Here is a 27691-nt window from a genome sequence, read left to right on the forward strand (position 1 = left end):
TCCTTGGGGGAAGCTGCCGTCTGGCATCTGAACGCGCCAGCGATAGACACTCCCACGAGCTGCCCATGCCACTGACTCCAGGAAGGAAGCGTTTGGAAGCAGCCCTGAGCGAGCTGCGTTATCTGCTCATTACCCTGACGACGGGAAGCCACATGCATCACGGACGGCCTCCTCGTGCCCTTCCGCAGCAGTTGGATCCGGCCCAGAGCAAAGGCCTCACAAAGCAGACCATCGGAAACAGACTCTTCTTTTTGTTTTCCCAAAAATGAAAAGGCCCCGTGCAGAGATTAAAATGAATTTAATATTTCACAGTCTGGTATGTACATCGCAGCCGAGGCGGGGATTACAGCCCCATGACAAAAACGTTCCCATAACAGCTCAGGCAGGTCGTACCGCTGTCGCCTGGACGCCGGCGGCTGCCAAACCCACCGGAGCCGGGCTGTGTCTGAAACGGGCTCTTTGCCTGGCTCTGCCCACACCAGGCTCTCCCGCTAGTCCTGGAAGCCACGTAATCTCCACAGCAGCCCTGGCGTCAGCCGTAGGGTCCCTTTGCATTGTGGGTGACCAACGAGCACACTGGTATTTTCACTGCCAAGGGTTAAATCCAGGGGCCTTCCTGAGTCAATAGGACATAATGGTACCAAAGTCTGGGGGTGCCACGCCACTAGGGTGGGGTCTGATCGACTTCTAAGGGAAGCAGGGCAGGGAGGAGGCAAAGGGGGCAGCTGGAGCGCTGGGCCCTTTAAATCGTCCAAGCGCCGCGTGGCACGCTCTGGACAGCTCTAAGTGCTGCCTGGGGCAGAGCATGGCGCGGTGCGCTCTGCATGGCGCTGGGGGCTGGCTGCCCAGCCTTGCCCCTTCTGCCCAAGGCCCTGCCCACCCTAGGCCATGCCCCTTCCAGGAGCTGAGAGCCACCCTTACTCGACCATGCCCAGGGGGCCAACAATTCTGTCGGCTCCCCTGCGTATGAATTAAGTTGGTTCTAACTACTCCTTTCCCCTGCATCAGGCTTCGGTGCCTATTGGAGCTGAGACTTTCACGGGGTGGGAGGGAGGGTTGAGAACCATTGCAAGTCTCCTTTGGGAGCCCAAAGCCCAGTCCTGCTCGCCTGACTTCAGTGGCAGGTTCCCCCACGGTCTTCTTGGGGCGGGGGATTAGTGCCCCGGACCACAGGGGTTTTCCTGGCGGTGTTTGCGGCAGGGAGAAGGGGGCTAGATGGGGCTCCCTCCCCCGGTATATTGTAGCAAATTGGGAAGAATAGCTTGTCCTGGAAAGATCTCTGCACTTATGGTAGGTTTTAATCTCTTGACTTAACAGAGCCAAGCTGACTCAATCTGTGCACCAGGCCCAAGAAAGCCAACAGGGAGAAGCAGTTTCCACACACACATACCCTATTGTGAAGTGCATTTGCAACCCTGAATAGTAATTTGGCTCCTCTGACTTGGATCCCAGAGATCGGAAACAAACCGCCTGGCCAGTGCAAGGAACGGGCAAGGAAAAGGCAGCCTAGCTTCGCTCCACAAGGGCACCGGCGCACGCCAGGGAGTCTCCTGCAACGCGCCAGCTGTTTCACTCTGCACAGTGGGCCAGGTTCCGAGCCCCTGCACGCCACGACAGACGGAGCAACTCCACAGACTTCAGTGGAGCTACCTGAGCTTGGCGCCCATGGGAGACAGATCGGAATCTGGCCCGTCGGCAGAGACTTCTCCTGGGAACCTTTATTCATTCCAAACCAGCAAAACAAAGGCGGGGAAGGTTTTGTATAGACCTTGAGTTCGCAAGTCCTGGCAGTGACACCCACTCGAGACCTCGCGGGAAGGGGGAGGGACGGGTTTCATGGGAATTATTTTCTCCTCTTTGAATATGCGGCAGGAAAAAAAAAGGATGCCGGATTTTCTCTTTGCAAATTCAGTGTGACTCAAGAATTTCTTGGCGTGCACCTCCCTGACGCAATGGGAACAAGCGGAGGGAGAGGGAATCCTTACAGCTGTGCTCAGAACCCATCCCCGCAGCCTCACTCCCGGTCGCTCTGGCACCACGATCCTCGCACGGCGCCGTGGCTGGCGTGGTGTTCACTCCCAGGACTCCGGGAGTGCAGCAACCATTCCCGCTGCAGTCCCAGCGCTGCCCCAGGAAGGAGGCAGCCCAAGTCGGCTGGCAGACGCCCAGCCGTCAGAACCATAAAGTGCTCAGAGGGGCAGCCAGCCTGTCCCACCGCTGCTGCGGTCCTGCCACCGCCCCAGCTCCGCAGAACCAGACAGGACCGTCCCGCAGCAGAGCGCCAGTGATCCTGTGCCATTTCGCGAGGCGCCGGGCAGAGGAACCCTCCGGCCAGAGCTCCACCGCGGCTATCGGGTGACCTGTGAACAGAGAAGCACACGTCAGACCACAGGCGGTGGAGGCAGAGCAGGGTGTGTTTCTTCTAACAGAGGGGAACACATTGCCACACCGCCCTATGCCCAGTGGAGAACACGGAGCAGGCAAAACAGTACATCACTGCTGCCTGTCTGCAGACCCACTGCCGGGGGCAGGAGGGGCAAAGGGGGCAGCTGCCCCAGGGCCTGACCATTCACAGGCTCTCAGGGCTCCCAGCCAGAGCATGGCACTGCGCACCCCAGGCGGCTCTGAGGGCGGTGGGGGACAGGAGACGCGCCATGCTCTGGGCAGCAGGGAGGACTGGCTGAACCCTCCCACAGCCCACAGCCAACACTCTGTGGCAGGAGTGTTGTCTAGTGGTCAAAGCAGGGGCTGGAGGCTTAAGATTCCTGAGTTCTCTTTCCTGCTTTAACCTGCTGGTCTCAGGTGAGTCACTCCCCCTCTGCGTGCCTCAGTTCCCCAGGGGTAACCCGGAGTAACAGCCCGACTGCACGAAGCCCGGTCAGTTCCCGTCGGGGCAAAGGGAATGCCAATCTAAATGCAACTCTTGCATCATGCAGTCTAGGAAAGGTGTAACTTGCACAGAGCCCTCCACTGGGCGGTAGCTGTGTGAGTGAGTGTCAGCACAGATGTCTATTTCAGAGAGAGAAAAATTAGTTAAAAAAAACAACAACTCTGGGGGAAGGATCTACAAACCAGGCAGGTCCTGATAGCCTTAGATCCCCATGCATGCTCTTCTGCAACATTGCGTGTGTTGTGTACTTGTAAACTCTCCACGAAAACATAATGAAAATGGTCTCCCAGCCTTTTCAATGTTGGTTTCTACGGGTGGCTGTGGATTGTTTTACTGCTTTCTGACGCTTGTACCCTATTTACCCATTACAATGTCCTTTCAGACTGATTTCAATAGCAGGGCTAGAGATTTCTCTCAAGGCACCCATCAGAGGGGCAGAAGCGTTTGAAATATTGCTATTTAAATTCCGTCCCTCGCCACTTGTGCGTGCAAGCACCAGGCACGTTCGGCAGAAAAAAGTCAGCAAATCCATTGCAGAGTGGCAGGAGGATCAGACTGGAAGCATTAAAAAACCAAAGCAAAACAGGATAATTTGTGCACAGCACAGACCCACAGCTAAGGAGAAGAAATGTGCTTATTACTTCACTACCCCGCTGCTAATAATGCTGCAGATAAATCAAAGCATTTAAAAAAATGGAGAGAACAGAGCAGGTTTAAATAGGAATTACTAGAGAACTTTCTGGGTGTCTGGCTGATGAGTCTTGCCCACATGCTTAGGGTTCAGCTGATCGCCATATTCGGGGTCGGGAAGGAATTTTCCTCCAGGGTAGATTGGCAGAGGCCCTGGAGGTTTTTCGCCTTCCTCTGTAGCATGGGGTACAGATCACAGCTGGAGGATTCTCTGCATCTTGGTATTTGAAGGCTTCAATATCTGAGATATAGGTGAGAGGATTATTCTGGGAGGGGTGGGTGAGATTCTGTGGCCTGCACTGTGCAGGGGGTCAGACTAGATGATCATAATGGTCCCTTCTGACCTTAAAGTCTATGAGTCTATGAGTTTACCAGTAGAACTGTTCAGAAATTTTCCATCAAAAGAATTTTTGATGAAAACTGCCCTTTTGTCTAAATCAGAATGTTTCCAAATATGTGTTGATTTTGACAAAATTTTATTTTAAAAAAACCCCAAATGCTTCATTTTGACAATGTCAAAATGTCCCATTTAAGCACTATCAAAACGAAAAGGTCTGATTTTTTTCATTTTGAAATGACATTCATAATGAAGGTCACTGTGGTTACATAATAAACATTTTAAAAGTTTTTAAAAGATAACCCCCACCAAATAAAAGTTTCTATTTCCCCCCAAACCAAATGGTTTAATCAGCCAGTAAAGAATTTGTTTTAATTTCGTTTCACAACACATTTTGAAAGATATTGTTTGCTTCTCTTTGTGAATGAAAATATTTTTGAAATTGTGGAATTCCCAGCAAAATGGAAAATTCCGTTTCCATCCAGCTCTAGATACCTGTGGAGCCTACTGGCTTGAAGTGACTCAGCCGAGTACTGGAAATGCCTGAACAGCCAAACAACTCAGAGAGATAAGATGGTGAGGCAATTGGTGCCTTTTGTTGGACCCACTTCTGCAGGTGAGAGAGCCAAGCTTTCAAATTTACACTGAGCTCTTCTTCAGGTCAAGTCAGGAATTCCTTTCTCCATGCTGGCCAATTCTCACCTTCCCCCACCTCTCCCTCCTATGGTTCTGCCTCTTGCATCTTTGAGCAGTATTCCCCCAAAGGGTGGCAACATATTTTCAGAGCTGCCAACTCCAGCAATTGTTTCAGGAGTCTCAAGATATGTAATGTTTTCCTTAGCACCCCAGTCACATGATGATGAGAAAATCGTAGCTTTCATCTATTTACAAAAGAAAAACAAGTTGCTAGCTTTCCTGGTTGCAGAGAAAAGCTGGAAAGCACATCCCTTTAAATGTTCAGAAACCAGATGGGAAATAAAAATTACCCAACGTTTATTCGTTTTTCAATTTTACACTTTTTAAATTGATGCCGGGTTTTTTGGGAATCTGTCTCCTAACTTTTGACCACTCAGTGTGAATGACCCTGTATTTTGCGGGGGTCAGTGGTAGAGTTTTAAAAGGCAAACCCCTTCCCTGAAGGGCAAATCATTTGTGACAACGTTCTTCAGGGGACGGATCTCCACTCGTCACACTCAGGGATGAACTGTGCCAATGTCACACTCTCCTCTCGTTTCTCGGCAGTTTGAAATTATTTCCCAGGTGAGTTCCCTGGAGAGCAGCGCGTCTGAAGACTGTTTGCCAATGGAAATGGCCAAGCAAGCCTGAACAGACTTGAATGGATGCAAGCGATTCAACAGTTGCAATTCTTCAACAAAGATGGTTGATGCAAATTTCCCCTGCAGATTGCGGATTCACACTCTGTGTTGGCTACTGCTTCTAGGCTGGATGTGCTGTAATTTGTTATTCATGGGGCATGGTGATGTTGGCAGGAGGGAGGGGGAGTTCCCAGCACTTTAAAACCAGGCCTCGTTAAGCAGTCTCAAGTTGAGCTCTGACTACCGCTGGTTGCCTGGAAAAAGTCAGATCTGGCTCCAGTCTGCAGCTCGTCCAGAGCAGCGTTCCCTGACAGCTGTGTGCTTGGGAGATTCAGGTGACACCCAGCTCACTGGCAGAGCGTTCACAGTGTCCCACAGCTGGTGGGAGGTGTTTCTATTGGTGGTGCACATCCGCACTAGCCTCGGTGCACAGAATCAAATGTATTCCGCACATGGGTGGAAAAAATTAAAGGGGACATTGGTCCAGAGGGGAGAGCAGATGAAACCACAGTGCATCTTCGGAGGAATACCATAAAGGGCTTTACCTCCTGGCAGAACATCAATACTGCGGCTGGGGGAGATACCGGATCCTCCAGCCCCTTTCATGGCTGACCTGTCCCTTGCAAGACCTCATGGCAGCACATTAAGACAGCAATGGGGGGGGATTAAATGAGCACTATAAAAGGGGGGGAAGGCTAATGCTTTGGAAACACGTGTGCTATTGCTCACCAGCGTTGGATGCCTGTCCCGGGGAGGCTGCTCTGACATTCGTAAAAACACTTTAGCACGAACGTGCAGTTGGTGGAGGAAAATAATAATAACAACAAATAAATCCCTGCCTCACTTTTTCGGGAGGATAATTTTACAGCAGGGGGTGCAGGGTGAGCAAAGCTAAAGCCTAAAGAATAATTATCCTCCACTGTATGAACAATGATTACAAAATTATGCAACTGATTAACCGTGACACACATGTAATTACTAATGAGTTTGATAAAATTTTAATTATACCTTGTTCTCCGGGGCATTCAGCAAGCCATGAAAATAATAATCGTGTCGCTCTCTGTCACAGCTGAGCGCTCCCGCCGGGGGCAGCATTGCCATCCCAGACAGCCCTCGCCTGACTCATGCTGCCGTGGCAGAAGGCAGGCGGCCAGGAGCGGGCTGCTCCAGAGACCGTCTTGAGGAGTCTCACCCCTCGCGGCAATGCTGGGGCAGACTGCAGAGCGGCCCTGTGCGAGCCCAGGCGTACGCCCCCGGGAAAACCCCTCCCCGCCGTCCACCGGGCACGTGACCCCCGGACAACACCCGCCGAAGGAGGCAGAACCAGAACAGACCCAGGGCACTAACATGATGTTCGCCGCCATCACGTTCCTCGCTCGGCTTGTGTGTCACCGCCCCCGCCCTGTGTCTGGGGAACCTGTGTTGGGTCGGGGGCCGCACAAAAGCAAGAAGCAACAAAAAAAACCCGACTGACGTGGTCCCCGACTGAGAAGCAGAAAGACACTCCCCACATTCCCCTCGCACACCAGAGCCGGGGGCAGGCTAGTAGAGTTGGGGGGCTCCCCTACATTTCCTCCCCACTGCCAGGGAGAACCTGTGGGGAGGCTCAGGCTTTGGCTTGCCTGACTCCAGCCTGCGAGGCTTGGGGCTCCTCCCTGCAGTGGGGAGACGGTGCGGGTGCTCCAGACCCATAGGGGCTGTGGGACTGGAGCATCAGCGTGGTCCCCCCAATACTAGGGGGAAGCCCCCAGCCTTGGGGGAAGATCCCGGCAAGCCCGGAACTGGACCCGGCCCCTGGGCCTTAGGTTCCCCACCCTGAGATCTCTCCACTGTGTGCTAGGTAGGGCCCGGCCCAACAGGGCCTTATTCGCGGTTGGCACTCGGGCAGGCCCCTCCCCAACACGACAGACACAAACTCTGGGCAAGGCGCCTCTCCTCTCTGCCTGCGCCCGAGAGCCATGGAGGGACCATCCCCGCTGAGCCGGCCGACGGGACGGAAGGGTGGAAACGCCGCAGCCCGGCTCAGCCAAAGCACGTCAGTTCTGTACCTCCTCCCGAGCCCCCCCAGCTCGGCCGATGCCCCCGCTCCCGCCACTGCCCACGGCTCAGACCAGCCTGGCCCCAAACCTTGGTCGTCTTGACTTTGTTGCCCGTACTGCAGCTCCATCCCGACAGGTCCGGCAGCACTTTACACTCCTCCCCTTCGAGACACGGCTCCATCTGACACCACCACTTCTGCAGGACTATGGAGGCTGGAAGGAGAAAGGCCGGTGAGGAGCAGAGCACACGCGGGCAGCGGGCCTGCGGCCAGGCAGGGGCACAGCAGGGGAGGAGTCAGGGTTTACTAGTAGGAGCGGCCAGCACAGGATCAGCGAGAGGCTCATGACGGGGCGGAGAATGGCTCTGTGCACAAGATGGAACATTTTCATGGTGTTCCTCAACACTGAACCAGGGCGTTGGGTTTTCTTCCCCCTCCCCACAGCTCCAGTGGCAAAACGGGAGAGAGGGGAGGCAAACCAAGCCAAATACAAAATGAAGGCTGAACATTGCTTCTTTCAAGTCACTCGTGTGAAAAATCAAAAATGCCTCCGGACATTAAAAAAAAAAAAGATTTTTGAAAAATGTGTGCACCATGTTCTAGCATCCGTACTTACTGGTGTTCCACCTATCAAACCACTTTGTGAAACCGGATCAATTTCACCAGACTTGTGTTTAGCAAATGGAAAACAAGTTCCAGCAATGTTGGAATGTCCCATTTCACCGACGTCTGAACAAAATATTTCTCCCCGTTTTATTTTTACACGACGTTTCGTGTGAATGTTTGAGATGATAATTTGTGCATACTTATATATGTTGAGCTATGATTTTCTAAGAGGTGCAACGGTACACACACTGTATACAGGACTATCAGGAACTATCATGGGGCATGGCTGTGTCACAGCACAGCCTGCTGGCCAAGTGTGGCACTGCAAGGGCTCCGTGCCTCAGTTTCCCAAACAAACGCAGCCCCCAGAAGGGTAGCAATGGTCCGAACTAAAAAGCCCGCAATGCAGAGACCATCCAGCCCCGCTTCTGAGAGCTCAGCGCCAGCTGCGGCCAGGTTGTCAGACGGGCTCAGCCCCTCCCCCGAGCTCATTAGGCAATCTGGCCCCATGGCAATTCAACCCCCCCTCCCGCCTGGCCTGGCATTCCTGCTCCTTCCACAGGCCCTGCTGCAGGGGGCCACCCAGCCCATGGCACCCCTGGGCACCGCCCAGAGGGGCAACCCGCCTCAGGACCCACGGGGGGGGAGGGGAACGCTGGGGGCAGCATCCGTGCAAAGCGGGACCCCCGGGGAGCCCATGGTGCCGGGTGACAGCGAAGAGGCCGCTCTGCGGAGGAGCAGCGAGCACAGAGCCCTGTTACTGCGCGCCCCACGCACAAGGCACAACGGGCCCAAAGCAAGAGCTCGCCCACCCCCGACAGGCCCCAGGCCAGTTCCCTGCCCTTCGGGGTGCTGCAGTGTCCGAGGGCCCGCTGCCCAGTGCGGAGCCGGGCACTTCCTGCGCCCAGGAGAGGCGCCCCAGCCCTCTCCAGCCAACAGGAGCTCCCGGGGCTTTGCGCCAAGCACCCACCGTGCAAGGGCAAAGGGAGCGGCTCCTGCGACCATGAGCTGTCCCCAGGCTAGTGCCGGCGCCCACCGCCAGGCCCGTGAGGGGCCAGGCCCCAGCTCCCCCGTGCCGGGTACTCACCATCCACGCAGGAGGGCGCCGCGCGGGTGGTCCCCGCCACCTGCCCCGGGAAGCAGGAGCATTTCACCGTCTGGGAGCGCTCCTCGATCTTGTTCTTATTGCAGCACCGGTGGGCGGCGATGACCTCGCACGTGCCAGGCTCGATGTGCACTGCGGGGAGGCAAATGGCCACGCCTGAGCCGGGGCTGGGTCGCCGGGCCCTGCCCCCGACTCCAGCTCAGCCGCTACCCGGAGCCACGGGAACGGCCCGCGCAGAGACAGCGGCGCCTCGCCCGCGCCCCTTGTGCTGCACCGCCAGACAAGCCCTCCGCCGCCACGGCAACGTCTCTTCTCGGTCCAGAGCGCCTGCCGCGAGCTGGCCTGAGCGCCGGAGAGCGCCTGCTGGCCCAGCAGAGCAGCCTGGCACTCGGCTGGTCACCGAGTGCGGACGGGTCGGGATGGTCAGACCACAGGGCCCCGCGTGTGACGCCATCACGTTCCCCCCTCGGCGGCCTGGTGCTCTAGCAGCAGGGAGACGCTGGGGACCGGAGCACACAGCGCCCGGCCAGCCACTGGCACTCAGGGTGCACCAGTGCACTGGGCCCCCCGTCCCACCAGCAGGGAGCAGGTGCAGCGGGCAGCCCAGGGCAAGACCGGATTTAGGGCAGCCTGTTGTCCCTCCGCTAGCCCCGTCACAGCCAGCTGCACGCAGGCCAGGGGGACTTTCCCCACCTCCCCAGGGGAGCCCGGCTTCATGGCTGGGAGGAAGCAATGCAGTGTTTCCAAGGCAGGGTGCCGAAACCAGGCCCGCCTGCGTGGCTGAGTCCTGTAGGCAGAGCTCTGGATCCGGCTTGATCTCCGCATCCCGCTTGAATTCTATTTCCTCCTAACCCCTGCCCGGCTGAGCAGAACGACCAGCTCCGCCCCAGAGGCCAGGCCTTCCCTCAGCCCAGCTGGCTGATTAGTCGGCGGGTGCAAACCGGAGGCGAGACAAGAAGAGCCGGCCGGTCCAGCCGCAGGGTGGGGCCCGCGGCGCCGGAGCAGTGTGCGATCTGACTGGGGTGCGTGCATGGCACAGCCCGGCTGCGGCTGCTCCGTGCTCAGCAGGAAGGGCAGCTGTTCTTGGCAGCGCTTCGCCCCCATTCCAATGAGGAGGAAGGGAAGCGAATGCGCTGGCACCTCCCCTCTGGGATTCTGGCCTAGCTGCACAGCTCAATGCATGTCACTGAGCAATGGCCCACCCCCCAACCCCAACGGGGTCTGGCTAGGCTTGGAGCACACCGCCCAAGCGCGAGGGATCCCCGCAGGCCTGACAGAAGAGGCTGCAGAGCCAGACTCTGGGCCGTGCCAAGAACACCCCGTCTCTGACTGATGTGGGGACGGGAGTTCGGCTGTGAGCAGCTTTAGGCCGTTGCGCTTTTCCCACGCACCCACCGGACATCTGGGCAGAGACGTCGATGGCACATTTTGAAGCCCACCGCTGCCCGCTGGGCCCCCAAGCCTGGCTCACCCAGCAGCCCCGCAGTTCCGGCTGTGAACGTGTGACCCTGCAGGGGGCAAACGGACACAACCAAGGAGAAAATACTAAACAGGTGGGACACCGAGGGCTTTCCAGTGAGGGCTCTTCCTAGCGACAGCCCAGCCCTCCGGGGAGGAAGGGCAGCCTGTCCCGCAGCGTCTGCACCCGGCTGATGGGACCCTGGTCTGTGAACCCGGCGGCAATCCAGCCTTGCTTCTCCGGCACGGGATTCATTTTGAAACACGCGTGACACTTAATGGGGGAACATTTGCTGCTGCCTTTGCCACCGGGCCCCCTCCGCGCCCAGGGGGCAACCTCTTCCAAAGCTGCTCCGGGGCTTAGGAGCCACTTGCAGAGGAGTTTCACCCTTGGGAGCCTGCCGGCCACAGCCTTTCAGTGACGCCTGGCGCCTCCCTCTCCGGCAGCAAAGTCCTGCAACAACTCTCCGGGTTCCCCAGCCAGGGTCTGTCCTATGGGCTGGTCACGCAGCAACAGCTGGCAGGGATGCCCCACTCCACCCCCCTTGGGCGCTTCCGGGCCACGGGTCCCCGAGTGGGCGCTGTGGGGAACTGAACAGAGAAAGCGGATGCGTATCGGCTAACGGTCTCGGTCACACTCGGCCTCCTGGGGCGGCAGAGAAGCCTCCTGCCTGGGAGCCGGGCAGGCAGGGGCTGGCAGCTCCGCTCCCCGGGACTTCGCTGCGTGCTCTGCAGTACTAAGCCGGGGGGCCCAGCCTGGCTCTCTCTGCCAAGGGGGGTGGAATTTCATGGTGAGGAAGTGGCAGCTCCCCTCCTAGCCGGGCCCTGGCCCTGCCTCGCTCACCGCTGGCTGTGAGCAGGGCCCTGAGCCATCCAGCTAGACTGCAGCTCCCATGACCTCACCCGAGGCCTCTCTCGCCCAATCAGACCCTTTGAGAGCGGCTGCCACCTCCTGCAAGGGCCCCTCTTCTAACCAGGCCCCATTTAAAGCCCAGGGCATGGGGCAGAATTCACCTCCTCCAACACGCCGGCCTTCCAGGCCCACCACTGCTAGTCCTTCCCTGGCCATGGCTCTCCTTTTGCAGCCCTGCCCCCTCGCTAGGGCTGTTCGGTTCTGCCCCTCGCTGTCCCCCCCCCCAGCTCTGTGTGCACGTAGCCCCCTGCCTGGGGCAGCAGGCACCAGAGATCTGCAGCAGGGTGACTGGCCTCTGCGCCCATCGGCTTCACCGCTAAACTAGCGTGAATTTCCCTCCTACCAGGAGCGTGCCGCATTCCCGGGGCGCTCCCGCCTCCATGGGGCACCCCGCAGGACAGGCAAGCACCGCTGGGAAAGGTCTCTGGCACTCAGCACTGCTGGCCACGGCTCATGGGGGTGGGGTTGTCTGCACAGAGTGAAAGAAGCAAGGGTGGACTGGCCCGGCGGGATACTGGGAATTTCCCGGTGGGCCGTTGTGTCCGCACGCCGTTGCCTCTCACTCCAAGCAGCTGTGTCCACACTGTATGCGGCATGCGGAGACCAACCCGCCACCTGCGCCGTGTGCAGGACGTGACGCAGGGGGCGGGGCTTGAGGGGCACGCGGGGGTGATGTCATGGGGAGGGCTGTTCTCAACCCATTTCCTGGGCCTATTGCGATTGCCAGGACACTCCTGGAAAGAAGACCTCAGCATCTGGCCTATTGTCTCTAGAGTCCTGTCTACATTAGGGGAGCTTTGCAAAATTCTCCTGCAGTTGTTAACAATGTTGGGTGCCCTGGAGCTGCTTGGGGCAAGGTTAAATGGCTGTACTGGGCCAGCTGCCCCACTTTGGTGAGAAGGGGGTTAAAGCAGGCTGGAGGGAGTGTGTGCAGAACTCTGGCCAATCAGAGAGGGCTTTAGAGGGAGCCATTGAGAGGGCAGCTTGCTGGGGTAGCCCTGTATATAAGGAGCTGCTCAGCAGAACACCAGACAGTTGGGGCCTGATCAGGGAGCGTGCAGAACTGGTTCCTGCAGAAACACTTGCGAGGGCAGGGGGAGCTAAGGAGAAAGAAACTCTAGCCTGACACCTGCCAGTATGCAGGCTTCCATACAGGGCCAGGAGGCAGATGAGGTCCAGGCACCCAACATTTATCAGCAGCAGGGGAGAGGAAAGAAACGCTTGGGAGTCTGGCTTCTGGCAGATTGTTCACACCCCCTCGGTGGGACGGCTGCTGGCCAGAGGCAGCACCAGAGCTGCTGGGGCAAACTCTAGGGCTGTGTCTAGACTGGCCAGTTTTTCCAGAAAATCAGCCGCTTGAATTTCCGCAAAAGCACTGACTTCCTACTGTCTGAAATCAGTGCTTCTTGCCGAAATACTATGCTGCTCCCGTTCGGCCAAAAGTCCCTTTTGTGCAAAGCTTTTGTGCAAAAGGGCCAGTGTAGACAGCTCAGATTTGTTTTCTGCAAAAAAGCCCCAATCGCAAAAATGGCGATCGGGGCTTTTTTTGCGGAAAAGCGCGTCTAGATTGGCCATGGACGCTTTTCCACGAAAAGTGCTTTTGCCGAAAAGCGCCCGTGCCAATCTAGACGCTCAGTTCCGAAAATGCTTTTAACGGAAAACTTTTCCATTAAAAGCATTTCCGGAAGATCATGCCAGTCTAGACGCAGCCTAGGGCTATGTCTACACTCGCAGCTTCTTGTGCAAGAAGATGTTCACACTGCCATGTGAGCTGTGCTTTTGCGCAAGAGCATCCATGGCAGTGTGGACGCTCTCTTGCGCAAGAAATCCCTGCTGAGCGCCCACACTGCCCTCTTGTGCAAGAGCTCCTGTGCAAGAGGGCTTACACCTGTTAAAAAGAGCATAACTCTTGCACAAGGAGCCCTCTCTTCCCACGCCGTACTGTACATTTCCTTGCGCAAGAGCGGGTGGGCAGTGTGGATGCTCTGTGGATTCTTGTGCAAGAACGGCTGTACTTGTGCAAGAAGCTGCGAGTGTAGACATAGCCTAGCTGAACGGAGATGCTGTCTGCCTCCCGTTTCCAACCGGGTAAATATCCATTAGCAAGGGGCACGTTCCTTGGGGAAGCCAGACTCCAGTGCGAGGCCTGTCTTAATCCAACAGCAACAGGCAACCCAGGCTAGTGACGGGGCCAATGACGGGGCCAGTGTGCTGTCGGCGCTAGTCTGGGCGGGCGTGTACAGCAAAAGCTTTCCAGCCAGCGTTAGTCAGGCTTGTCTCCTAGAGGTGAATTTGCCAGACACGTGTGAGAAGGGGGCTCAGCTCAAGTCCAAGGCCAGAATGCACGTTTCCCTTGGCACCAGTGCCTGGGCTGTGCAACCAGCCCGGCAAAGCCACTGGGAACCGCCTCCTGCTTTTCACGTGGCTGAGGAGCAGGAACACCTTCTGTCCTCCCCATGGCAGCATTTCCAGGGGTCCCAAGGGGGATCTACTCGGCTTTACAACAGGCTTTCAACTCCCTGCTGGGAAATAACAAGGAAACAAACTACCCGGCTACATCCGTGAAACTTCTCTGGCTCTGCTGGAGCTACAGCTGGTCCCTGCTTTTAAGCTCCCAGGATGGCTTTGTTCTGAGTCATTGACTTACCCCCTGGATCACAAGGCTGTTCGTGACACTCTCGCGTGGCGGGTGGAGCTGTTGGGGCCAGAACTTGTTCACCCTGCAGTTGCCTTGTCTCAAACCCAGCTCCTTCATACAGCAAGGACAGAAGTCCCCTCCACCCCCTAATTGACTCGGAGAGCTCAGAGCCAGGCTGGTGACCTTCTCCGCGCTCCCCTGCTGCAAGGTGAAATTGACTCGTACTGTAAGTGATGCCCAGGAACGTGCCCCCGCAAGGAAAGGCAGGCAGCGTGCCAGGGCACGGCCAGTAAGCACTGCCCGCCGGGCAGTAGAGGGTGCCGTGCTCTAGCACTTCCGTGTGTTTGCACCACACAGACGTCCCCGCTGCTGCTGCCTTCGCATAGTGGCTTGGGGCCTTGTGCAAATCTCCTGGCTCGTGTCCCATGGAGCCCTGCTCTGCCACGGCCCTCTGCAGTCTGGGCATGGACGGCTGGTGGGGGCCAGGGTGCAGCATGGGCAGAAGCTGCTCCTGGGCACCCTAATTCCCTCTGGGCTGCAGGGATTATTTCGGGGAGTAGGAAATTCATTCTCAGTGCCACCTTCGTGCAGCACTAGTGCAACAAGCCCTCTGCAGCTGCTGCCTAGGTGTGACTTGCACTGTGGCCACGCAGCTCAGACTGCCCCTGTCTCCTGCCCTGCCAGAGAGATGCGTCCATCACAGGTGAAACCCCCCAGGTAGCTGGCTGGAATGCAGCCTGCGCACCACCAAAGGCGCACCCGGGGCCTGCTGCCATCAGCCGTGCATCTGGTTTGTGCGGCGCCCGGGCGCGTTCCACCCAGCGCAAGAAACACAGCTCTAGCGTGGGGGGCTGAGACCTGAGAAGGGACAGAGTCTGACCCCTGGCTTGCGGGGGCTGCCCCGCCCTGAGCTGGGATCCCCGGCACGCGCGCGCTCTCCGTTTCCCCCCTTGGAGTTGGCTTTATTGCTGCACGGGTAAGTAACGTCCCCGCCACTCCAGCAGGAGCAGCCACCGCCTGTAATGGCCAATTTACCAGCCCCGACACCGCACTCTTCCTTCTTCGCCAGCTTGCAGATTGGCAAATAATTACCGCCCCGGGAAGGCATCAAATATTGATATCCCCTTAACCCAGGAATTTGTCTGTGCCGAGCCGCCGCTGAGCTGAACAAACAGCGCATTAGAGCGGGGTGGCTCACCAGAGGCACTGCCGCCTCACTGGGTAATTTCTTCCCAGACACGATGTTGCAGCTGTCTATATTAATCAATTACTCCTAAGCGCTGCAGTCTCCACTGGCACAGTGTGCGCGAACCCCCGTCTGGCGGCCAGCAGCTCTGGGCCAGGCCAGCCAAGCGGGGAGCTCAACATCCGCCCCCTTCTCCCATCAGGCTGGGGGTAGAGCTGTTCTCTGCTGGGGGTGTAGCGCTGCACCCCCTCGAGGGGCGCAGTGACCCTAACCTTGCCCCTGGCAGGGACAGCGCGAGGCCAACGGGAGAATTCTCCTGTCTTGCTCCTGCCTCTCCAAAGGCGGAGTATAGACCCCCTCCTGGTGGCTGCCTGCCCCAAAGCAGTGCAACAGGCCGCTGTAGCCAATTGAGTGTAGACAGAGCCATAGCCAGCCAGCACGTTCTGTAGGGGTGGGGCCAGATGCCATACCTGTCCTCTCTGGCCTCTTTTGGGGGCAGGAGGCGGGGTCTAGGGGGCAGGAGGCGGGGTCTAGGGGGCAGGAGGCGGGGTCTAGGGGGCAGGAGGCAGGGTCTAGGGGGCAGGAGGCGGGGTGTAGGGCACAGGAGGCGGGGTCTAGGGGGCAGGAGGCGGGGTCTGGGGGCAGGAGGCGGGGTCTAGGGGACAGGAGGTGGAGTTTGGGGGCAGGAGGCGGGGTCTAGGGGACAGGAGGTGGAGTTTGGGGACAGGAGGTAGGGTGTAGGGCGCAGGAGGCAGCAGGTCCCCTCTGGGAGGTGGTAAGTGTGTCAGGAGTCGTGCTCTACCTGGGGAGGGAGGGTTAATGATTCCTCGGTCATGTAGCACGTGTGTGGCAAAGCAGGGAAAGAACCGCCAAGTCCTGCCCAACGGGACTCTGCTCTAACCACAAATTCAGGCTCCGGCCCCTTATCATGAAGTTGGGAGCACAGGCCGCCTCCCACTCTCCAGTGCTCCTCCATGCAACGCACGCTGCTCACGGTTTCCACACCAGGGCGTTTGAAATCACAGGGCCAGCCTCACCAGGGACAGGCCCTGATGAAAGAGGCCTGGGCTGCAGGGGCAGGGAGCGCTGGCAGCTCCCATTTAAGTCTCCGAGCGCTGTGGGGATGGGCAGCCCTGCACGGTGAGGCCACGTCGAGCGGGTGCCTCACTTCGTGGGGTGCCCATCTGTGAGAACACGGGCCAGGCTGCCCCCTGTGGCTGTGGGAATAACCCCAGCAAAGCTGCCTTCGGAGTCGCGGCAGGAACCCGGGTAACAGCATCCAGCTGCCTCCCCGCTAATCGCTATACCCAGGTGGGGAATGAATTGTGTATGCACAGCATGGAGAAGACGTGCAGCACCTCCCCTCCACACTGGCACTGCGCATGGACGACCTGTGGCGGAGGGTGGGGCCGAGGGGTTTGGAGTGTGGGAGGGGGTCAGGGTGGGGAGGATGAGGCAGGAGGGGACTCCAGGCTGGGTCTGAGGGGTGTGGAGGGCAGGAGTTGTCTCAGGCCTGGAGGTTGGGGTGGGGGGCTGGGTGGGAGTTAGGGGCTCAGCATTGGGGCCTGGTGTCTAGGAGGGGGCTAGGGTGATGGAGCAGATGCAGAGCTGGGGCTCTGGAAGGAGCTAGGGATGTAGGGGGCTCAGGGCTGGGGCTGCTCCCATGGTGGGAGGGGGTAGGCAGCCCTGGGTAGCCCAGGCACTCATCTGCAGGCATCTCACAGCTCCCATTGGCTGCAATTTCCATCCAATAGGAACTGTGGGGCCAGAGCTTTGAGGCGAGGGTAGCACAGGAACACAGCTGCCCCACGCTCTCAGCAATGTGGCTCCGCCGGGGGGGGGGGGGGGAGGCAGCGTGCAAAGCCAGGAAGGGCCCCTCCCCCCCATGCCAGGAAGGGCTGGCCCAGAACACAGGGGCTTTAGGCGCTACTGTCACAGCCGGGGAACAGGCCCACTCCTCCAGCCCCAGCAGGGAGCTGCGTTGCTGCAGCATGCCTGGGGCTGCTCCCATTTGGGGTAGGGGACAGGTAGCTCTGTGCAGGGCTTCTTAGACAGCTTAGAGGGAACCTTGGTGCCTAGGACTGGGAAAAAGTCCCAGTGCGAATTCAAGCTGCCAGAGCTGCCAGGGTTAAACGGACATGCCAGCATAGCGCCCGTCATCTGGCTGCCAGGCAGTATAGATTATGCAATTTCCATCCCTTTCACTGGGCTTTATTTATTGTTATGTCAGGGCCATTTTCTGCTAATGAACCCTCCCTTTCATCCCTGCCCATAACAATTACACAATTACCCAGCCTGGGAGCGCTTTGGAATAACAGCACCGGCCTTACATTCCATCGCCTCTTTTAAGCTCCAGCATCATTTGGTGGGAACGGAGGGTTGGCTCTTCCCAGGCGGAGGAGTGACAGACTGCAGGGCAAGCCAGAAGCGAATGGGCTTGGCCATGGAAGCTGAGGAACAGGCAGCCACCCTGCGGCTCAGGTTCTTGTGTGAAGGCAGATCTGAGAGCACCCCTCCAGCACCTGTGCCCCTGGACATTACCGATTCGCCACAGGGAGCTGCTAACATTTTGCTTAGCTCCTTGCTCTCCTTTGCAATCAAGTCCCCTCTCTGCATGTCTCAGGGACGGACGCTGGCGCCTTCTTTACGAGCAGCGCTTGCTCCCTGCCAGCTGGAGAGCCTGAGCAGTTCTCAGTGCTCCGGGAACCCATTATGACAAGGCTCTCCGTCACACGCCCTCCAAAGTCGCTGTGTGAGCTCCCGCACTGTCCTGCCTGCCCTAGCACAACCCCCGGCAGCACAGACAAGTACAGACCGGAAGGGCCAGACCCACAGCAGACCCAGCGGCGTTCTCACAGCGGGGCGCGCCCATGTGTCCCCGCGACCTTCTTCCTTTCAGGTAGGGAGCCAACGTGCTTAGGAGGAAGGAAGGGGCACAGCAGGCGTCATTCCGGACTGCCTAGGAGCAGACTGGTGCCTTTCACTACAGGAGGCCACTAGTATAAATAGTTTAAAAGGAGGAGGCGCAGCAAACCAAACCACTCACCCCCTTCTCCCAGCCCAATGGCCTTATGCGGGCCCAGAGAACATCTCAGCCTTAGCTCAGGGGAGCAGCCTCAATGTCGATGGGACTTACGCACAGGTTTAAGCAAGGGCGGAGTTGGGGGTGGGGCAGCCATGTGCTCCGGGATGCGACTTACTTTTCTTCCCGTTCCCTGAACTGTCGGGGAGCGAGGGGAAGTGCCTGTGTTCTGTGACTTACTCCTCGGCCCCTCCCATCACCAGCCAGGAGGCATGCACGGAACGCAAGTACTTCGCCCTCGCTCCCTGACAGTCCGGGGCACCGGGAAAAAAGCAAGTTGCGTCCCGGAGCGTACCGCTGCTGCCCCCTGCCCTCCCGAAACTCCGCCCTTGGGTTTCAGGCTAAGCACCTGCGAACGTGACCCTGTGTCTGAGTTCTCCACAGCAGGCTGGATGGCTGCTCACCGTTAGCAAGAGCCCTGGACCACCTTGCCCAGAGCAGAGCAAAATCTCCCCTCCACAGGCAAGCAGCTTAATGGAAATGAGGTGGAGGGGCCTAAGGGAGGACACAGAACAGCCCCATCAGCAGAGGCACGACACCGGCATTCACAGCCTGCGGGAGAGAACAGGCAGGGCCGGGCAGCGACCAGGCGACCACACACCACCCCTGGGACACGCCTGCTCTCTCCTCTCCCGTGGGCCCGGGAACAGCTGCTCGCCTCCTCCTCCAGCACCCAGCCCACCCCCTGCAGCCCTCAGTGGGTGCCGTGGGCCAGGAAAGCAAACAGAGCAATACACTAGCACGCGGCGCTCACAGGCGTGCAAAGTGCTCGACACCCCGCACGAACCTGCCCTGGCCCAGCTCAGCAACAAAACGGGAGCAGAGCCAGGAAAGAAGGGGCCGAGGCCAGAGCCAGGCCCGTAGCATTTGGCTAGCAAAGGGCGCGGAGCATGCCCAGGGAGAGGCTGGGGCTTGAGGGCAGACGTTGGGGCGACGGGCACATCCGCATGCGGGAGCGCTTCCCAGCTCACACAGAGGTGCCCGTGCGAGCTCTGCCCGAGCTGGTGCACTGAACGGAGCTGCAGCACCATGGACAGCAGCCGCAGCTGGGCAGGTTTGTGTTCAGGGCACCTCTGGTTCCAGCCACCCGGCTCCGTGTAGCACGCTAGCCCCAGGAGAGCTGGCCCAAGGGGTGCACCGGCTGGGGCTCCCGGCGAGCTCCTCGTGCTGACTAGGGCCCAGAGAGACCCAGGGAGGTGGGCTTGGCAGTAGGGATGGAAATCCCATTTCACCAGTTAGCCCGTTAGCATATTGTGAAACCGGTTAAAGGGGGAGGCGGGAGGGCGGCCCCTCCCCTGCGGCTGGACTGGAGCGCCCCCCCACCGCCACAGGCCAGGGCTGCTCCAGCTGTGACCTCGTGCCGCCCGCAGGGTGGGGGTGACCCCCAGCCACCTGGGGCAGGGAGGAGCTGAGTGGGGAAGGGGGGGAAATGTCTCCCCAATCACAGGCTGCCTCTGCCAGCACTGCCCCTTTCAGGGCACGAGCCCAGCTCCCTGGCATTTGCAGGACAGCAGAGATGCGCCTGCGACTCCATGGAGGGGCCCCGTGGCCCCAGCGTGGTGCTCGAGGCCCGTCGGTCAGCGCAGGAGTGGGAACGCCGGGGAGCCGCCGGCTCTGGGCCTGGCTGAGTCACTGGGCACTGGAACCGGGCTGAGGAAAGCCAAGGGGGAGGCCTCCAGCATTCGTGCCCTTCCCCCCTCTCCTGCTGAGTGGAGGGGCAGGGCTCAGCTCCCTCGGCGGGGACGGAAGTGCCGTGGTTAAAACACTGGGCAGGACACCTGTGTGCACTTTCTAGGCTGCCTGTGCAGTGCCAGGATGCCCCATCGATTTACCCCAGCTGAGACTCTGGCCCTGGATTTCTTGGCCCTGCAGTGACCTGTCCACACGCTGGGGGTGCTGATCCGGCCGTTGTTTAAATTGCACGCTGCCGGGTCTGTGTCTCACTGCGTGTTTGCCCAGGGCCCAGCTCAGCAGAGCCCAGGTCTCAGCTGGTGCCCCCAGGTGCCGAGGGAATAAAAAGAAGAGAAGGATTTTTCCAAGACCCTCAAATTCTCAGCCCCTTGCTCCGCACCCTCTTTAACGGCCATAGGTCAGCAGGGCCTTGCCCTTCTGCCCTGAGACAGACGCGTAGCCCTGCTCGGCGGCTGCCCGGCTGACAATACCACAAGCAAACCTCCTGCACCCAGGCTTTGCCGCCGGCACAGCGCAGGCGAAACAAGCGCCACAGAGAGAGGAGACGACGGGGGATGGGAAAAGGGAGCGACATTTCCACAGCTCCAGACACATTCCCCGTGAGCCAAGGTCAGGGCCGTTCTGATTTCACTGGGACCGGGTCTGCCTCCTCCCAGCCAAGGGCCACGTGGGCCAGGCTCTGTGCGAGGCCAGTTCCCACGGTGAGATCAGGAAGCTGTTGGGCGGAAGGGGTGTTACGTGATGCGAGTGAATCCTTTGGCATCAGATGTTTGGACTCCCGGGCCTGGAAGATGCAACTCTGCTGTTCCTTGCTACAGGGCTGAGTGACCAGCAGCTCGTCAGGGCAGAGTCTGGCTGCGGCGGGCGGCTTTGGAGACTCAGCGAGCGACAGGACGATGCGGGCGGTGGCAGCTGTTGCTCACACCGCGCTGCGCTGCTCCGCTCCGTGCTAGGTCTCCCTCTGAGGTCAGTGGGCTGTGCACAAAGAGACCAGTGCTGGGAATAAGAGGGTTTTCTCAGCTCGCCCGCAGGTGCTTCCTTCCTCCACTGGGCCGCAAGAAACCTCCTCCTGGCTCTGTGTGAAAAGGCAAATCCCACGGCGCAGTGGGAAACCCGCAGAGCGCCCAGGACAATTCCCTGGCTGCTCACAGGCATTTCCTTCCAACTTCACTGGGAGGCCTCCCCTGGAGCCCTCTCCGACCCCCTCCCCCCCATCTCCTAGCAGCACACAGTGTCCTGCATGTACACACCACACGCACCCGCTGTCCTGTTCCGGGGACCTTCCCGCGAGCAGCCGACCGCATCGCCCAACAGGACACCAGTTGCCTCGCCCCAGCTCCGCTCGGTGGATGGAAATGTCATTGGCGTACACCTGCAGGGCGTCGCTAAGCAAAGAGAAGCTGAGACCGATAGGGATGCAAAGCCAGATTATTCCAGGGCAGGTCTCCTGCTGCGGGGCTGAAATGCGGCTGAGTCTCCCCACAGATGCCCCTGGCGAGTAGCTTTGCACAGACCACCCGTGGGTCCCGACTAGGAAGCCAAAGCTCACCTTGGACCAGGGAGGCCCTTAATTTCCCAGCTGCACCGTCTAGAGGCACTGTGCACTCATGGCCATGGCAATGGAGTAAGCATCAGAAGACATGGGCCCTATTCCTAGCGGGAGCTGCATGACCTTGAGCAGTGTTCCCTGGTAGCTGAGCACTTGGGCAGCTGCCCAGGAGAGATTCAGGTGCTGCCCAGCTGATCAGAAAAGCGCCCACAGCCACTCACAGCCGGCAGCACATGTTTCTACAGGTGGTGCACATCCACACATGCCTTGGTGCATATGGTAACATTTATTCCGCACATGGGTGGAAGGCATTAGAGGGAACATTGGTCACGTCCCCTCTCTGTGCCTGCATTCTCCCCTTTGTCTGGCTCTTATCTCTTGATCTGCATTTCTACCGCCTTTGAACCCGGGAAGCTGCTCGCGGCAGGTGTTCTGAGGTAAGAACATAAGAAGGGCCACACTGGGTCAGACTAAAGGTCCACCTAGCCCAGTGTCCTGTCTGCCAAGAGTGGCCAATGCCAGGTGCCCCGGAGGAAGAGAACAGAATGGGGAATCTTCAAGCAATCCCTCTCCCATTACCTATTCCCAGCCTCTGACAGAAGCTAAGGACACCATCCCTACCCATCCTGGCTAATAGCCCTTGATGGACCTACCCTCCATGAATTTATCTTGTTCTTTCTTGAACCCTGTTAAAGTCCGGGTCTTCACATCCTCTGGCAAGGAGTTCCACAGGTGGATTGTACATTGCGTGAAAAAAAAACTTCCTTTTGTTTGTTGTAAACCTATTCATTTCATTTGGTGACCCCTAGTTCTGATGTTATGGGAACAAGTAAATAACTTTTTCTTATTTACTTTTTCCACAGCTGTCATTATTTTATAGACCTCTATCCTATCCCCCTTTGTCTTTTTAATCTCTTTTCATATAGGACCCATTCCAAAACCCTAATGATTTTTGTTGCCCTTTTCTAAATCTTTTCCAATGCTAATATATCTTTTTTGAGATGAGGCACCCACATCTGCACGCGGTATTCAAGATGTGGGCGTACCAAGGATTTATAGAGAGACAATAAGATGTTTTCGGTCTTATTCTCGATCCCCTTTTAAAACGATTCCTAACATTCCGTTTGCTGTTCTGACTGCCGCTGCACACTGCGTGGATGTTTTCAGAGAACTATCCACAATGACTCCAAGATCTCTCTCTTGAGTAGTTGTAGCTAAATTAGTCCCCATCATATTGTATGAACCGTTGGGATTATGTTTCCCAATGTGCATGACTTTGCTCTGATCAACATTCAATCTCATTTGCCACTTTGTTGCCCAATCACTTAGTTTTGGGATCACAACTGTAATATCTCAGCATTGTCCTCAGTACCTTGGGTACCAACCTGCCTGCTGCCATCTGCCCCAAAGAGCCTCAACCTGGAGATGAAATTCTGAGCCGCACAGATTTGAAGACAGGTCCATTGATCCCCTGGCAGCCGTGATGTAAGCAGCACTGCCTGGTACGCCACAACTACTGATATTCACTAAATAATTCACATTTTAAACTCAGTCCCTGTCTCTTCCGTATCCATTATTAAACAGCTTTCGGCGAGAGCCAGGGCTGGTTTTATCGCTCATTATTGCTGCACCTCTGTGGGGGGTTTTACAGCACTGCCGAGGAGAGACAACAGAGCATGTTGTGTTTCCATTGCTAAAGTCACACACACGCAAAGGCCAGTGCGGTCACACCTACAAACGTGTACCTACCGACTCTCTCAACACAGAAACCCAAGGGCACAGACATACACACACCGGTGTGAGGATTCACTCCTCTCTGTGTCCGTACAGAGCTACATTGGCACAGAAACAGAGAGCCTCCTACACATCATGCTGCCAAGTGTCAGATTCGCAAAGCCACTCAATGGGAGACAGTGTAGCCTAGTGGATTGGAGTGCAGGACCCTTAAGTTCTAGTTCCCCCTCCTCTGCCATTAGCCTGCTGAGTGACCCTGGCCAGGTCACTTCCCTCCCATTGCCTGTATTTTCCCCTCTGTAAAATGGGTACAATAATACCTTTCTTTGTAAAGCACTTGGAGATCCACTGATGAAAACCATGACATTAGGGCTGGGTGTGACTATTACTATTGTTAATGATTAAGACAGACAATTCCCATTTATTTTAAATAGAAATTTGCCATCAAAATCTCATAAATAGATTGGCAAATTTCCTCCTCGGTGCTCAATGGGGAATGATCCTGCACTGGCAGGGAGATGGGTCAGATGATCTACTCGACCCTTCTCTTTGCCGTACAAGCCTGACTTTCCGCTGTCCCACCCCTTGGCCGGTCATTTTTGCCCGTGCAATTGGGTGAAAAATGACTACATCTGAATGGAAGCATCTCACACTTCTTGGGCCCTGGACGCGCAGGGCCCTGGAGAATCTGGCTTGGCAGCTCACCCACACGTCCTGTGCAAACACACTCGGGCAAGGGAGCTCAACAGCTCATGGCATGGAAAGGTTTGGAAGAGACGCGCAAGTTTCATCAGCCAAGAGAATTGCTCCGGCTCCTCTCTGCTTGACTCGTCAGAGGGGTGTTTGTGTCCCTGGGTGGGGCTCTGCCCACCAGCCTTTCCAAAGGCCTTTGGGACCTGCGCCTTCTATCCTGTTCAAAGCCCTTTTCCTGCTCAAAGCTGCAATCTTTCCTGCTCAGCCGAACGGGGCCTGTTTGATGTTTAACGGGAGTGGAGCAGCGGCACTAATGAAACAGAAGCTGCAGCGGGCAGCCGAGTTAGTCTGCACAGGATACACTTAAAAACCAACCAACAGTCTGGTAGCACTTCACAGACTAACGAAACATGTCGATGGGATCGTGAGCTTCCGGGGCACGGCCCACTTCTTCGGATGCAACAGGCAGCTTAGAATCCAGGGCTCCTATCCCTGTGGCTGCCTCCCCATGCCAGCCAGGAACAGCTACCCACCATCAGGGCTCACAACAAGTCATCAACCAAAGCACCATAAAGAGAGTCTCAGAGCTGACCTGCACAGCACGGGGCTAGCGAGCCCCCCCGCAGTGAGCCCTGCCTCTCATCTACTACATGTTCAGCCTCCCTGGTCTTGTAACATCCGTGCTCCGGCATGATTCGAGTTAGCTGGGTGTCCACTTAGCATGGGTGGGGCAAAGCGTCCTGAGGTCCCATAAAGTTTAACAGCCACTAGCCCTGTCTCCCAGTGTTCTGGGCTGTTCTTTAGCTCTAACGTACCCCTACATGTCTCCTAAGAGCCCAGTGAGCAGTGGAAGTGTTGGTGATGTTGCTAGGCAAGACTGACCTCCCATAGTTTGTCAACTTCTCTGGTTTGGCACTACTTGGACCCTGACGGTGCTGGCCTAGAGAGGTTAAACCTGTACTTGCATACGTTAGCACAGGTCTTTTAGCCCAAGTCTACACTTAGCCCAAGATCGATGTTCTGGAGATCGATCTCCTGGGATTTGATGTAGCAGGTCTAGTAAGGACCTGCTAAATCAACCACTGATGGCACTCTCATTGACCCTGGTATTTATTCCATGGGGTTGTGAGGAGCCAGGCAAATTGACGGGAGAGTTTCTCCCGTCAACCTCCCACCGCGAGGACACGCTGCAGAAATTCGACCTAAGGTACGTCGACTCCAGCTAGGCTAGTCTCATAGCTGGAGTTGCTATCTTAGGTTGACTTTCTCGTGTCATGTAGCCCGGGCCTGAGAAACTTCCTATCTCCATGTACAGAGCTCAAGTGCTGCGGGACGCCCCACCCTAGGCAAGAGGCAACCGATCAGCAAACACCACGCTGCTCGGCATTCTTGCACCACGCCAAACGCACATCTGGGGCCTGCCCACACGCCGATCTCAGACCCTCGAGTGACTAAACCCACTGGCCCCCACTCGTTCTGCGGCGAACGTGCCAACGAGTTCAATCGGGCAATGCTGATAACGTCTTACTGAGCGCACTGCATGGACCACCAAACCCAGCTTGCCAGTTAGAGACCACCAACCTGAGCAGGGGATTCATTTCCCGGGGAGCCATCCTTCACCGAAGTGCCTCCCTGATCTGTTTAGACCCGTCTTCATCTGCACACTTGATTCCTGGGGCTGTTTAAATCCAGCCTCGTAATCACGGAAGCGATTCCAGACGCGTGCTAGGTGGACACTGGCGATTGGATCCTAGTTCCCAGGCCAGATTTTAAAATTCATTGTTTGCTTGCCTGTGCGCGAGCGAATCTGAAACTCTGCAGTGGTGAGGAGGGGCAGGGAGCAGAGAATCTGCAAATGCAACGGGCTGGAGTGAGGACTGAGGGATTTATTCCAGCCCTGGGCCTCTGACCTCACAAACCGCTGCTGTGTCTCAGGATATCCCCACCGCCATCCACGTTCCCAACGGAGGGTTTTATTCCAGCCGTCCCCTTGCTAAGAAGTAGTGTGAATAGGACGTGGGTCTGGGAGGTCCAATTCCAGCTCTGCCACTGATCTACTACGACACCCTGGTCAAGGAGCTTAGCCTGCAAGCTCCATGACCCAACGGCTGAATCTCACGCTGTCTGTACAGCACCTAGCACAGGGAGGCCCTGATCTTGGCTGCAGTCTCTAGGAGATGCTAAGTTTCCTGTTTGCTCCCAACAGTGTTGCCAGCTACCGCAAGCCTTATGATAATGGGTACTTTTCTCAAAGCCTCAGCTCCTAGAATTGTATTACACAAGAGCCTCAGCTTTCATTTAAAACACAGGCACTGTCTAGCTCTCCTGGGTGCAGAGAAAAGCTGGGGAAATGGGACCCCGACAGTTTCAAAACACAGAACACGTGTCTCACTTTTTAAAAAAATCATTTGGTCTTTAAGCCAGTCTTCTGATGCAAGAAGGGGGGGGGGGGGAGGAGGTGCCCAGCAACCGCTTTGTGTGGGTGAAATTTGCAACTGCAAATGAATCATGCAGGCAAATCACGCACCCCTCTAACGCTCTGATTCACCCCCTAAACGGGCGCTAGGGACGCGAGTGCCCAGTTCCCCCTCTGCAGGTCAGCTCCAGGTGCAGAAACGGAAGGGCAGATTTTTCAGGGTCAAACGACACCCAAAAGTGGCAGCCCAGCCTTTTGAAAACGTGGCACGAAACGTAACCCCTGCTGACAGGCTCCTTGTACGAACCGGGAGGGAGGGTGTCATGATTATGAGAGTTAGCCAGCAGCCTGGGGATTAAGGGGTTAACTACACCTAGCCAGGTGGAGTGACCAGTAGGAATGTAGGTGGGACTTTTCAAACTGGGACAAAGGAATTTGGGTTTTTCCTTTCTCCCTTTTGTCTCTCTGGGTGAGTTCTCTGCAGCTACAGAGAGGGGCAAGCATGTCTCTCTCTCTCTCTCTCTCTCTCTCTCCAAGACACTATTCTTCATTTTCTGTAAGTAGGGTAAAGTTTAGGTAGTTTCGTTAGGTTTTATTGTTTTAAGGGTTGGGTATGGGATCTGAGATCTGGCACTGCTTAAGAGATGTTTTGGCTTTTCTTTGTAACTAAGTTCTAGGCCCATGGAGTTTCTCCATGAATATATTTTGTTACCTCCCTATCTAGTCATTATGTTTGCAACAGGAATATTGTTGTAATAATAAAAGCTCTTCCTTTTCTTTTTATTAACCTAGTAGTGGTTAATTGTGTGCCCTGATTTTTATTTTAGGGGTGAGATTTCCCAAATGATCTTTCCCCGGTTTCTTTAGCAACATTTGGGTGGTGGCAGCGGAAGTTTTATTCCCAAGATCTAGGTTTTTAAGATCTTGGGGGGAAGTTTTATACCAAAGCCTGGTAGATAAGGCCTTGGGGTACACTTGCTGGCCCCCACTTCTGCATTTATCATGCCAGAGTGGGGAAGGAGCCGTGACAGAGGGTATGGAAGAGAATCCATCAGCCTCCACCGCAGTCTGAAACTCTTCGCCCACGGTGAGGGAGCGGCAAGCCACGGCCGGAAGGAAGGAGAACGGCACTGCCCCAGAAGTGAGAACTTCTATTAATATCATGAAAATCAGGGAGTGTGGAAAGACATTTCTACAGAGACAAGACTGGGCCAAACCCAAGAGCTCCAGCTCCAGCATTCCTCAGACCCTTTGTGAGCACTCGGGCTAAATACTGAGGTTCATGCTTAGGCAAAATGCCCATTACCGAGGGGCTCTGTATCTGGGTGTAACGCCCCCACGCACAAAA

At 56.8% G+C, this 27691-nt stretch overlaps 1 protein-coding gene across 1 annotated transcript in view; it reads right to left on the reverse strand.

The window, feature by feature from the left end:
- Positions 1–282: 282 nt before the first annotated feature.
- The window catches only part of TAFA3 (TAFA chemokine like family member 3), a 48507-nt gene continuing 21098 nt past the window's right edge, over positions 283–27691 (reverse strand). Inside the window, exons 4-6 of the mRNA XM_075909963.2 lie at positions 8965–9114; positions 7361–7485; positions 283–2360 (exon numbers count right to left, since the gene is read on the reverse strand). Coding sequence (XP_075766078.1) covers positions 2349–2360; positions 7361–7485; positions 8965–9114 — 287 coding nt within the window. The 3' untranslated portion in view covers positions 283–2348. The remainder of the gene's footprint in view (positions 2361–7360; positions 7486–8964; positions 9115–27691) is intronic.

Source organism: Pelodiscus sinensis, chromosome 27 (assembly GCF_052426305.1).
Source record: "Pelodiscus sinensis isolate ZL-2025 chromosome 27, ASM5242630v1, whole genome shotgun sequence".
NCBI classification, from domain to species: domain Eukaryota; kingdom Metazoa; phylum Chordata; order Testudines; family Trionychidae; genus Pelodiscus; species Pelodiscus sinensis.